At 44.3% G+C, this 11,776-nt stretch overlaps 1 protein-coding gene across 1 annotated transcript; it reads right to left on the reverse strand.

Annotated features, from left to right (window-relative positions):
* Positions 1-4,866: 4,866 nt before the first annotated feature.
* On the reverse strand, positions 4,867-8,067 carry LOC115137392 (zinc finger protein with KRAB and SCAN domains 1-like). The gene is made up of 3 exons (XM_029673700.2): positions 7,574-8,067; positions 7,052-7,182; positions 4,867-6,869 (listed from the first exon to the last, which is right to left on the reverse strand). The coding sequence occupies exons 1-3, from the start codon at positions 7,830-7,832 to the stop codon at positions 5,607-5,609; spliced, it is 1,653 nt and encodes a 550-aa protein (XP_029529560.2). The 5' UTR covers positions 7,833-8,067; the 3' UTR covers positions 4,867-5,606.
* Between the last annotated feature and the right edge of the window lie 3,709 nt (positions 8,068-11,776).

Below are 11,776 nucleotides of genomic sequence, written 5' to 3' on the forward strand. Positions count from 1 at the left end.
TGACCAGTGAGATATACCTGCTGGAGCGCGTGCTACGGGTGGGTGCTGCTATGGTGACCAGTGAGCTGAGATAAGGTTGGGCTGTACCTAGCAGAGACTTGTAAATGACCTGGAGCCAGTGGGTTTGGCGACAAATATGAAGCGAGGGCCAGCCAACGAGAGCATACAGGTCGCAGTGGTGGGTAGTATGTGATAGACTGCATCCAATTGGTTGAGTAGAGTGTTGGAGGCTATTTTATAAATGACATCGCCGAAGTCGAGGATTGTTAGGATGGTCAGTTTTACAATGGTATGTTTGGCAGCATGAGTGAAGGATGTTTTTTTGCGAAATAGGGAGCCAATTCTAGATTTAATTTTGGATTGGAGATGTTTAATATGAGTCTGGAAGGAGAGTTTACAGTCTAACCAGACACCAGGTATTTGTAGTTGTCCACATATTCTAAGTCAGAACCATCCAGAGTAGTGATGCTGGACGGGCGGGCAGTGATCGGGTGAAGAGCATGCATTTAGTTTTACTTGCATTTAATAGCAGTTGGAGGCCACGGAAGGAGAGTTGTATGGCATTGAAGCTCGTCTGGAGGTCAGTTAACACAGTGTCCAAAGAAGGGCCAGAGGTATACAGAATGGTGTCGTCTGCGTAGAGGTGGATCAAAGAATCACCAGCAGCAAGAGTGACATCATTGATATATACAGAGAAGAGAGTCGGCCCGAGAATTGAACCCTGTGGCACCCCCATAGAAACTGCCAGAGGTCCGGACAACAGGCCCTCCGATTTGACACACTGAACTCTGAGAAGTAATTGGTGAACCAATCGTTTGAGAAACCAAGTCAGTTGAGTGTGCCAATAAGAATGTTGTGTGATTGACAGAGTCGAAAGCCTTAGCCAGGTCGATTAAATACGGCTGCACAGTAATGTCTCTTATCGATGGTGGTTATGAGGGCGCTATGTCATTATTGGATTAAAAAACGTGCCCGTTTTAAGCGCAATATTTTGTCACGAAAAGATGCTCGACTATGCATATAATTGGCAGCTTTGGAAAGAAAACACTCTGACGTTTTCAAAACTGCAAAGATATTATCTGTGAGTGCCACAGAACTCATGCTACAGGCGAAACCAAGATGAAACCTCAAACAGGAAATGAGCAGAATTTTTGAGGCTCTGTTTCCCATCGTCTCCTTATATGGCTGTGAATGTGCCATGAATGAACCTAAGCTCTCTGCCGTTCGTCCAAGATGTCTGCAGCATTGTGACGTATTTGTAGGCATATCATTGGAAGATTGACCATAAGAGACTACATTTACCAGGGGTCCGTCCGGTGTCCTGTGTCGAAATTATTGCGTAATCTCTAGGTCCATGCGCGTTCCATTTCTTCAGAAGAGAAAGTCAACTGCCACGATGGATTTATCGTCGATAGATATGTGAAAAACACCTTGAGGATTGATTCTAAACATCGGTTTGCCATGTTTCTGTCGATATTATGGAGTTAATTTGGAAAAAAGTTCGCGTTTTAATGACTTAATTTTTGTTTTTTTTCTTACCCAAACGTGATGGAGAAAACGGAGCGAGTTTTTGTAAAAACGGAACATTTGCAATCTAACTGAGAGTCTCCTCATTGAAAACATCTGAAGTTCTTCAAAGGTAAATGATTTTATTTGAATGTTTTTCTGGTTTTTGTGAAAATGTTGCTTGCTGAATGTCAGGCATAATCCTATGCTAGGCTATCAATAGTGTTACACAAATGCTTGTTTTGCAATGGTTGAGAAGCATATTTTTGAAAATCTGAGATGACAGTGTTGTTAACAAAAGGCTAAGCTTGAGAGCAAATAGATTTATTTCATTTCATTTGCGATTTTCATGAATAGTTAACGTTGCGTTAGGCTAATGAGCTTGCGGATAGATTTACACAATCCTGGATACAGGTTTCTTTCGTAGCTAAACGTGACGCAGAAAACGGAGCGATTTGTCCTAAACAAATAATCTTTTTGTAAAAACGGAACATTTGCTATCTAACTGAGAGTCTCCTCATTGAAAACATCTGAAGTTCTTCAAAGGTAAATTATTTTATTTGAATGTTTTTCTGGTTTTTGTGAAAATGTTGCCTGCTGAATGCTAACGCTAAATGCTACGCTAGCTATCAATACTGTTACACAAATGCTTGTTTTGCTATGGTTGAGAAGCATATTTTGAAAATCTGAGATGACAGTGTTGTTAACAAATATCTAAGCTTGAGAGAGCATATTGATTTCATTTCATTTGCGATTTTCATGAATAGTTAACGTTGTGTTATGGTAATGAGCTTGAGGCTGTATTCACGATCCCGGATCTGGGATGGCTCGTCGCAACAGGACCTTGAGCGTGACTGAGGTGCACCCATGACCAGCTCTGAAACCAGATTACATAGCGGAGAAGGTACGGTGGGATTCAAAATGGTCGGTAATCTGTTTGTTAACTTGGCTTTCGAAGACATTAGAAAGGCATGGTAGAATAGATATACGTCTGTAGCAGTTTGGGTCTAGAGTTTCCCCCCCTTTGAAGAGGGGGATGAGCGCGGCAGCTTTCCAATCTGTGGGAATCTCAGACGATACGAAAGAGAGGTTGAACATGCTAGTAATAGGGGTTGCAACAATTTCGGCAGATCATTTTAGAAAGAGAGGGTCCAGATTGTCTAGCCCGACTGATTTGTAGGGATCCAGATTTTGCAGCTCTTTCAGAACATCAGCTATCTGGATTTGGGTGAAGGAGAAGTGGGGGAGGCTTGGGTGAGTTGCTGTGGGGGGTGGAGGGCTGTTGATCGGGGCAGGGGTAGCCAAGTGGAAAGCATGGCCAGCCGTAGAAAAATGCTTATTGAAATTCTCAATTATAGTGGATTTATCGGTGGCGACAGTGTTTCCTACCCTCAGTGCAGTGGGCAGCTGGGAGGAGGTGTTCTTATTCTCCATGGACTTTACAGTGTCCCAGAACCTTTTTGAGTTTGTGCTACAGGATACAAATAAATCAACAACAATAAAACAGATGACCATGATTTGTGATGTTTTAAAACAAGAAATGTATTAGTATGAAGTAATGTGGTATTTTGCTTAACTTCATACAACATTTTGTGACCTCAGTCTTTTAAACAAAATATCAGAGACAAAATGTTCACCTGCCCCTTAAAGGGGGCAACCTGGTATCGGGGCCACTCGAGTTGTGCCAGGTGTGTTTGTGTGCGTGTGAGATTTGGGATCTGATTAGGGTGTCTCTTCACTATCAATTAAAGTAGCAGAATCAAAGTAATGTTGAAAAACAACCGAGCTTGTGAACAAAACAGTGTAAATAGCCAAGAAACACGGGGACAAAGTCTCACTTTGTAGACTTTTGAGTAAATTAGACACTTTTATGCCAGTGTGCAGCGCCTCTAAAAATGAATCTCTCAGCACTTCAGTCAGTGCACACAGCTCCCCAGCCAGGCAGTGTTTCTGCGCGAGGTGGGATTTAGGATTCCTATTTCTTTGTGCGATTAGCAGCTATGAAACAAAACAGATCTGCTAATACTTGATGTTTGATTATTTTTATTTGTAAATGTAATGCTGGCCCTGGAAATTGACCACCCGCCAACGTGGCTGGTGAAATAGAAATTCTTACCCGCCAATACCTAAATCTACCGGTGTAGCAGGTGTTAATTTTATGCCCTGAACCAGCTTCGTCCTGAAGCTAGGCCAGCAGAATTCTTGCCCATCTTCCCAAAAACATCTGAAACTCTACCTCTTCAAAGAGTATCTTAAATAATCCCACCGCATCCCCCCTCCACTATGTCGCCTCTGGTCCTGGCCTGCTTGCTGATGTGCTTTGGGCCCTTGGCTGCACCGGTCTGGGAATCGAAGATGGCATCGCATTGAAGCTCTATTACTGTATGTAGGTTATATGTGTGTCTCCCTTACCTTGCTCCCCCATCTTTAGTCCACTCAGCAGATCAATACTCATTGGTCCGTCTTCTATTGTCTCCTCTTTGACCAGCAGCAGATCAGGCTTCCCATCCTCCATGTCTACTGACTGTAAGATATACAGAGTGAGAGGATGTGGGATCAAGAAATCTGATATGAGCACCCTGCTATGGAACATATTCTGTTTGGGAAATGAGGGGTTGCTATGAGTATTATGCAAACATGGTAGTTGATTTGGAAAAGTGATAGATGATTTGATTACTTGACACTCTTTAATGGTTTGATCATTCAAAAGCATGGTCCCATATCCGCAAAGAGTCTCAGAGTAGAAGTGCTGATCAAGTATCAGGTCCCCACCTGTCTACATAGTCTTATTCATAATTATCTAAAAGGCAAATCTGATCCTAGATCAGCATTTCTACTCTGAGTTGCTTTGTGGATATTGGATCTGACTTAATACCATGCAGACAATTGTTTACAGTGGCTCACCTCAGTGTGACTGTGTGTGTTTCCTCTGTGGGTTCAGGAGGAGGTGTAGTCTAGACCTCACACCCTCCTCCTCCTGGAAGAGAGGTGATACAGATTACAGACATACACTCCCTCAGGTAAGTACACACAGATAAACACTCTTTCAACATGGAGTGTTTACCCATCCCCACTACGTTTGAGTCCTATACTGTAGTTACAGAATGATTTCATTGTTGTAAAACCCATCATGGTGGACATAAATATGATGTTGTGGGTAAAAATAAGTTGGCTATGATAAATCAAAAGTCATCAGACAAACCTGAAAACTATTTTGACATATACAGTAGGTGTTTGTTAGTGTGTGGGTAAGTCTGCCTATATTAAGTAAGTCTATAATGGTTATAAAGCGCTGTCGGGTGTATGCAGAATAGGGTGAGATGGGATGTATACTAAAGAGAGTCTCAATGAGTCTTAGAATGAAAAGTCAAATTTTGTGTTTATTAAACATGAACAAGTGTTAAGGTGGCAATCCAGTCTCCTTTTCACCTCATTTAACAGTGGATTTACTTAAAAGGCACATCTCAATAGGTGGTCCAGGACATAGCACAAGTGGGTTGTCTTTCCTATTTTGTTCACTAGGCAGATGGTATCGCAACTTCCTATCAAACCAACTCCTTGAATGCCCTACTCCTTGAAGTTTGCAGTTGTGTTCCAAAAAACTTTTGCTCAAAACATTTTTTTTTTTTTTAGACTTGTATTTATACTTGGGATATCACTTTACAACAGAAAAAGTTCAATCCCGGGAGGAAGTCGTTAAATACACCATATGAAAACCACACATACACGTCTCAACTAAACCTCTGCATGAAGTGAATAAACTGCATTAGTTTTCTCATTAAAAGTGTCTTGGGGGAAAAAAATAGTAGTTGAATGGAAGTAATGAAACAGGCAATTGTGAACATCATATCCTACACAGTACAAACACTATGTAACAGACTTTTTTAGGGTTATACAGTATATCATACAGTATTATACAATGTATCACAATGTCTGGATGCAATATTCTACTCAGGTATATTAAACACTGAAATCTGTTACTCTCATTATTCCAAATGCACCTGTGGGTCTTTTCGGTTGACAACAATGACAATTAATCTTTGTCTTTAATGAAGGTTAGGATCATCAGAAGCTATCGATTGGAATGGTAACTTTATATTTTATAGAGTGGAATGTTTTTTCTGCTGGTGTATCCTGAGGTAGCTCCTCTCTGAAAACCTCTTCCCGCAGTGCGTACAGGCAAATGGCCTTTCTCCCGTGTGGACCTTCAGGTGCATCTTCAGGTGACCAGCCTGGGCGAAGCGCATGGGACACTGGGTACAGCTGTAGGGTTTTTCCCCTGTGTGGACCCTCTGGTGCCTCTTCAGGTCACCAGCCTGGGCAAAGCACATGGGACACTGGGTACAGCTGAAGGGTTTCACTCCTGTGTGGACCCTCTGGTGCCTCTTCAGGTTGCCAGCCTGGGCGAAACACATGTGACACTGGGTACAGCTGAAGGGTTTCACCCCTGTGTGGACCCTCTGGTGGATCTCCACCTTCTGGGGGCAGCTGAAGCCTTTGTTACAGAACCTGCAGAGGAACCGTTTCTCTTTACTACCGCCTAATGTTTCTCCCTCTCCCAGAGCCTGGGCTCTAGCCCTGTCGTTTGATTTCAATACCTGATCGAAAAGAACGTGGCCGTGTGAATCGGAAGGCCCCATCGACGTGGACACTGGGTCGTGATCCCTGAGTGTGTGTAAAGGGGAGTGGGTCGCAACATTTTGATTTGTCTCTAAACTTCCCCTGTAATCTAAGAAATCTCCGCCCTGTGAGTGTCCGTCTCCTAGGTGACTATCTGCATTCCATGTGGGAGGATCATCGCCCTCCACTTTCACAGTCACTTCCTCTACAACCAAACCCTCCCCTTTCTCATCTAGGCACCCTTCAGAGTATACACTACTACTGTACCGGTTCCAGTTCCCTCTAGACAGATCAGTGTGTGTCTCTAAACCCAAACGCATGTTGCCAGGGTCCATCTCTGTAGCGTAAGAACAAGACGGATCATTGCCAATCTCTGATGCGTCACCTGAGTCCGGATGGGAATTAACAGCCCTCATGCTTGGGTTACCGTAAAGTAAATACTCTGAACCGGGAGCAGGAAGACAGCCCAGTGGCCCCAGCCCCAGTCGCTCTGGGTCTGATCTGTGGTCAGATCCTGTGTGTAAAAGCCTTTGTGTTACAGTTAAAGTCTCTGTGTCTGTCTCTGACTTGTGTCTGTCTCTGACCTCCGTGACGCTGCGTTGTGTCCTGGGCTGCACTGTGGCGGGGTCCTCCGTGGCTACAGAGTGCACTTCAGCCGCTCTAGTCTGGATGACTCTGCTGTGACGTGGGTCCTCCTCTCCTTCAGACCTCTCCTGCTTGACCCCAGGACCTGCATCTGCAGACTGACACAAGAAGAGATGAGGTTTTTACTTAAATTGGATAACAATGTCGTAGGGAAGTCAAACAAGCTCCCTTATGGTAGATGTGCATGTACGCAAGTCAATAGCTGAAGAAAGCCTTGCTGAAATTAATGGGCTATTGATTTACAAATTAGCCTTTTTTTATGTAACACTATTACACTAACCTCTATCTCGATAATGTGCTGGGTTGTGGTTCCACTCCCCTCATCAACAGTGATTGGTTGGTCATCTCCCCATGTATTGTGTCCCCCTGGCTTCACAAAGCTCCTGTGGCCTTTAGTGAAATGTCCTTCACCTGTGAGAGTGATTGGGGGAAAGATGGGGTTAAGTTCAGTACTGTCAATGCTATATTGTACCCTATTGACACTGTCTAGAATTGGCAACGATTTTAAGGTAACACTTCTCATAACTTCTTGATATACTATTTATTTATTGATGTATTATGTTCAATGTATCACATTGTTTTCATTGAGTAAATAATAGGAAATGCAGCACATCAAGAATCTGATTAAAATATGATATTGTCTTTGCGCAAGATAGCTAAATAATCAGGGGCATTATTGCATACTATCCAACAACTGACCAAGACCCAATTCTGGGTAACATCTGAACACGTGCAGAACGAAGAGACGGGCACTGAGCTATACATGAACCGCGACAGGCCGCGTAGCCTCGGCAGAATATACCTCTAGCCATTGCTCTGTACCGGTCGAGAATCTTGACACTATTGGGACGACTGGCTAGGACGCGCTCCCGTGCCATCTTCAGTTCAAATAGCTGTAGTTTCCTCCGCAATGCCCTGTTTTCTTTCTGGGTTTGAGTTATTTCCAAACGAAACACTGCATAGTCGTCGTCTACGAGTTTACAGATCTCTGACACGGCTGCATTCGCTAGCACCTCCATAATGGAGGCTATTTGAGTGTGAAAAACCATACCGTCAGCCATTGTTTGCTAACGTTAGCAGCTAGCATTAAATAGTTATCACCAATTCCTGTCTCCAACGTGTATTATATAAGACTACATAGGGTAAGTATGTGATTCTGTGCTGTTAAATGAATAATTTTAAGTGCCATGGTGTTAATAAACGTCTTAATAGCAACAATAAACACGCTAACGTTGAAATTGTTCTTCGTAATTTACTTCCGTTTACACAGAAGATAAATTATATTATTGGTAGGCGTCATAGAAGGGTGTGGCTAAATAAAGGGTATGTGCGATGTTCTTGAATTACACGTAAAACCGAATCATGATCAGTATCTTTCAAGCAGTTTTCACTAGTATCCACAGCCAAAGTCATAATCATGTCCAAAGCCTGCCTTTTTCTACAATGTATCTGCTTAACATTTGATTTTTAAAACGAACCTTAAATTAAAAAGCTAATTTGTTTTCATTCAATTGTATGATATAGCCAATTTTGACAATGGCCGTGGAATCCCTTTCATAGGTTCGAAGGAAAATGAGGCCACGTTTTATTCTAAAGGATAAACAAGTACATAAAAAGTAAACATATCAGAAGGACATGATTTCTCATTAACAGATTTGATCACCTAATTATAGTACATAAAGGAACGGGTACCACCTGATTATGCAAAATAATGTTGGGAGGGACATTATATTTGTTGACTAGAACAAAGGTAAAAAAAAAACAAATGCAAAGGGGGAATATACAGTGTATTTGGAAAGTATTCAGACCCCTTCACCTTTTCCATATTTTGTTACTTTAGCCTTATTCTAAAATGGATTAAATTCATTATTTTCCTCAATCAACACACAATACCCCATAATGACAAAGCGAAAAAAACATTACCTTACATTTACATTTAAGTCATTTAGCAGACGCTCTTATCCAGAGCGACTTACAAATTATTTATTTACAAGTATTCAGCCCCTTTGCTATGAGACTCGAAATTGAGCTCTGGTGCATCCGATTACCATTGATCATCCTTGATACGTTTCTACAATTTGATTGGACTCCACCTGTGGTAAATTCAATTGATTGGACATGATTTAGAAAGGCATACACCTGTCTATGTGAGGTCCCACAGTTGACAGTGCATGTCAGAGCAAAAACCAAGCCACGAGGTCGAAGGAATTACTCCTCAGTAAAAGGCACATGACAGCCCACTTGGAGTTTGCCAAAAGGCATCTAAAAGACTCTGACCATGAGAAACAAGATTCTCTGGTCTGATAAAACCAAGATTGAACACTTTGTCCTGAATGCCAAGCATCACGTCTTGAGGAAACCTGGCACCATCCCTACAGTTTTTCAGCAGCAGGGACTGGGAGACTAGTCAGGGTCGAGCGAAAGATGAACAGAGCAAAGTACAGAAAGATTCTTGATGAAAACCTGCTCCAGAGCGCTCAGATCCCCAGACTGGGGTGAAGGTTCACCTTCCAACAGGACAATGACCCTAAGCACACAGCCAAGACAACGCAGGAGTGGCTTTGGGACAAGTCTCTGCATGTCCTTGAGTGGCCCAGCCAGAGCCCGGACTTCAACCCCATCGAACATCGCTGGAGACCTTAAAATATCTGTGCAACGACGCCCACCATTCAACCTCTTGCGTCTTGTGACGGCCGGCCGCCCAACAACCTGCCCGCTTGACCCTATTCCCTCCTCTCTTCTCCAGACCATTTCCGGAGACCTTCTCCCTTACCTCACCTCGCTCATCAACTCATCCCTGACCGTTGGCTACGTCCCTTCTGTCTTCAAGAGAGCGAGAGTTGCACCCCTTCTGAAAAAACCTACACTTGATCCCTCCGATGTCAACAACTACAGACCAGTATCCCTTCTTTCTTTTCTCTCCAAAACTCTTGAATGTGCCGTCCTTGGCCAGCTCTCCCGCTATCTCTCTCAGAATGACCTTCTTGATCCAAATCAGTCAGGTTTCAAGACTAGTCATTCAACTGAGACTGCTCTTCTCTGTATCACGGAGGCCCTCCGCACTGCTAAAGCTAACTCTCTCTCCTCTGCTCTCATCCTTCTAGACCTATCGGCTGCCTTCGATACTGTGAACCATCAGATCCTCCTCTCCACCCTCTCCGAGTTGGGCATCTCCGGCGCGGCCCACGCTTGGATTGCGTCCTACCTGACAGGTCGCTCCTACCAGGTGGCGTGGCGAGAATCTGTCTCCTCACCACGCGCTCTCACCACTGGCGTCCCCCAGGGCTCTGTTCTAGGCCCTCTCCTATTCTCGCTATACACCAAGTCACTTGGCTCTGTCATAACCTCACATGGTCTCTCCTATCATTGCTATGCAGACGACACACAATTAATCTTCTCCTTTCCCCCTTCTGATGACCAGGTGGCGAATCGCATCTCTGCATGTCTGGCAGACATATCAGTGTGGATGACGGATCACCACCTCACGCTGAACCTCGGCAAGACGGAGCTGCTCTTCCTCCCGGGGAAGGACTGCCCGTTCCATGATCTCGCCATCACGGTTGACAACTCCATTGTGTCCTCCTCCCAGAGCGCTAAGAACCTTGGCGTGATCCTGGACAACACCCTGTCGTTCTCAACTAACATCAAGGAGGTGGCCCGTTCTTGTAGGTTCATGCTCTACAACATCCGCAGAGTACGACCCTGCCTCACACAGGAAGCAGCGCAGGTCCTAATCCAGGCACTTGTCATCTCCCGTCTGGATTACTGCAACTCGCTGTTGGCTGGGCTCCCTGCCTGTGCCATTAAACCCCTACAACTCATCCAGAACGCCGCAACCCGTCTGGTGTTCAACCTTCCCAAGTTCTCTCACGTCACCCCGCTCCTCCGCTCTCTCCACTGGCTTCCAGTTGAAGCTCGCATCCGCTACAAGACCATGGTGCTTGCCTACGGAGCTGTGAGGGGAACGGCACCTCAGTACCTCCAGGCTCTGATCAGGCCCTACACCCAAACAAGGGCACTGCGTTCATCCACCTCTGGCCTGCTTGCCTCCCTACCACTGAGGAAGTACAGTTCCCGCGCAGCCCAGTCAAAACTGTTCGCTGCTCTGGCCCCCCAATGGTGGAACAAACTCCCTCACGACGCCAGGACAGCGGAGTCAATCACCACCTTCCGGAGACACCTGAAACCCCACCTCTTTCAGGAATACCTAGGATAGGATAAAGTAATCCTTCTCACCCCCCTTAAAAGATTTAGATGCACTATTGTAAAGTGGCTGTTCCACTGGATGTCTTAAGGTGAACGCACCAATTTGTAAGTCGCTCTGGATAAGAGCGTCTGCTAAATGACTTAAATGTAATGTAAATGTAACCTGACAGAGCTTGAGAGGATCTGCAGAGAAGAATGGGAGAAACTCTCCAAAATCAGGTGTGCCAAGCTTGTAGCTTCATACCCAAAAAGACTCGAGGCTGTAATCGCTGCCAAAGGTGGTTCAATAAAGTACTGAATATAGAGTCTGAATACTTTTCCGAATGCACTGTTTTCATATAGTGTTAGACTTCAAGGACAGTGTTTCGGCTATGCCAGCACACCAAACAACAAATCTGTATTATGTAAGAATGTTAGCATACCCAGATGCTCAACTCTTACTAATAAAAACTCTTAGCCCAGGACACTTCACATGATAACTATAATATTTCATCTAAAGAATTGCTACGATTTCTCCCCATTGTGGGCACACCTATGTCTGATGAGGTAACTCAGGAAGGAGAAGCTCTTTGAACATAGTTTGCATTTGAAGGGCCTCTCCTTGGTGTGAGCAGTCTGGTGCTGCTTCACATACCTTGCCTCAGCAAAGCTCTTCCCACATGTGGAGCAGGCATACGGGTTGTCAACGTCTGTCCTATTGCTTGGCCTCTTAATTTTTGACCCTATGACACCAGAGGAGGTAGAAGCAGGAGCCACCACCATTAGGTGGTTAGTCTTTGAGCTCCCTCCTTGACCTCTA

The sequence above is a fragment of the Oncorhynchus nerka genome, linkage group LG11 (genome assembly GCF_034236695.1).
Source record: "Oncorhynchus nerka isolate Pitt River linkage group LG11, Oner_Uvic_2.0, whole genome shotgun sequence".
Taxonomy (NCBI): Eukaryota; Metazoa; Chordata; class Actinopteri; order Salmoniformes; family Salmonidae; genus Oncorhynchus; species Oncorhynchus nerka.

What these genes read in the sequence shown, in the direction of transcription:
- LOC115137392 (XM_029673700.2), bottom strand. Translation starts at nt 7,832, where the DNA reads ATGGCTGACGGTATGGTTTTTCACACTCAAATAGCCTCCATTATGGAG. An exon ending in GTACAGAGCAATGGCTAGAG is followed by an intron (nt 7,183 to 7,573) that starts GTATATTCTGCC and finishes TCACTCTCACAG; the next exon opens with GTGAAGGACATTTCACTAAA. An exon ending in AGCACATTATCGAGATAGAG is followed by an intron (nt 6,870 to 7,051) that starts GTTAGTGTAATA and finishes TTCTTGTGTCAG; the next exon opens with TCTGCAGATGCAGGTCCTGG.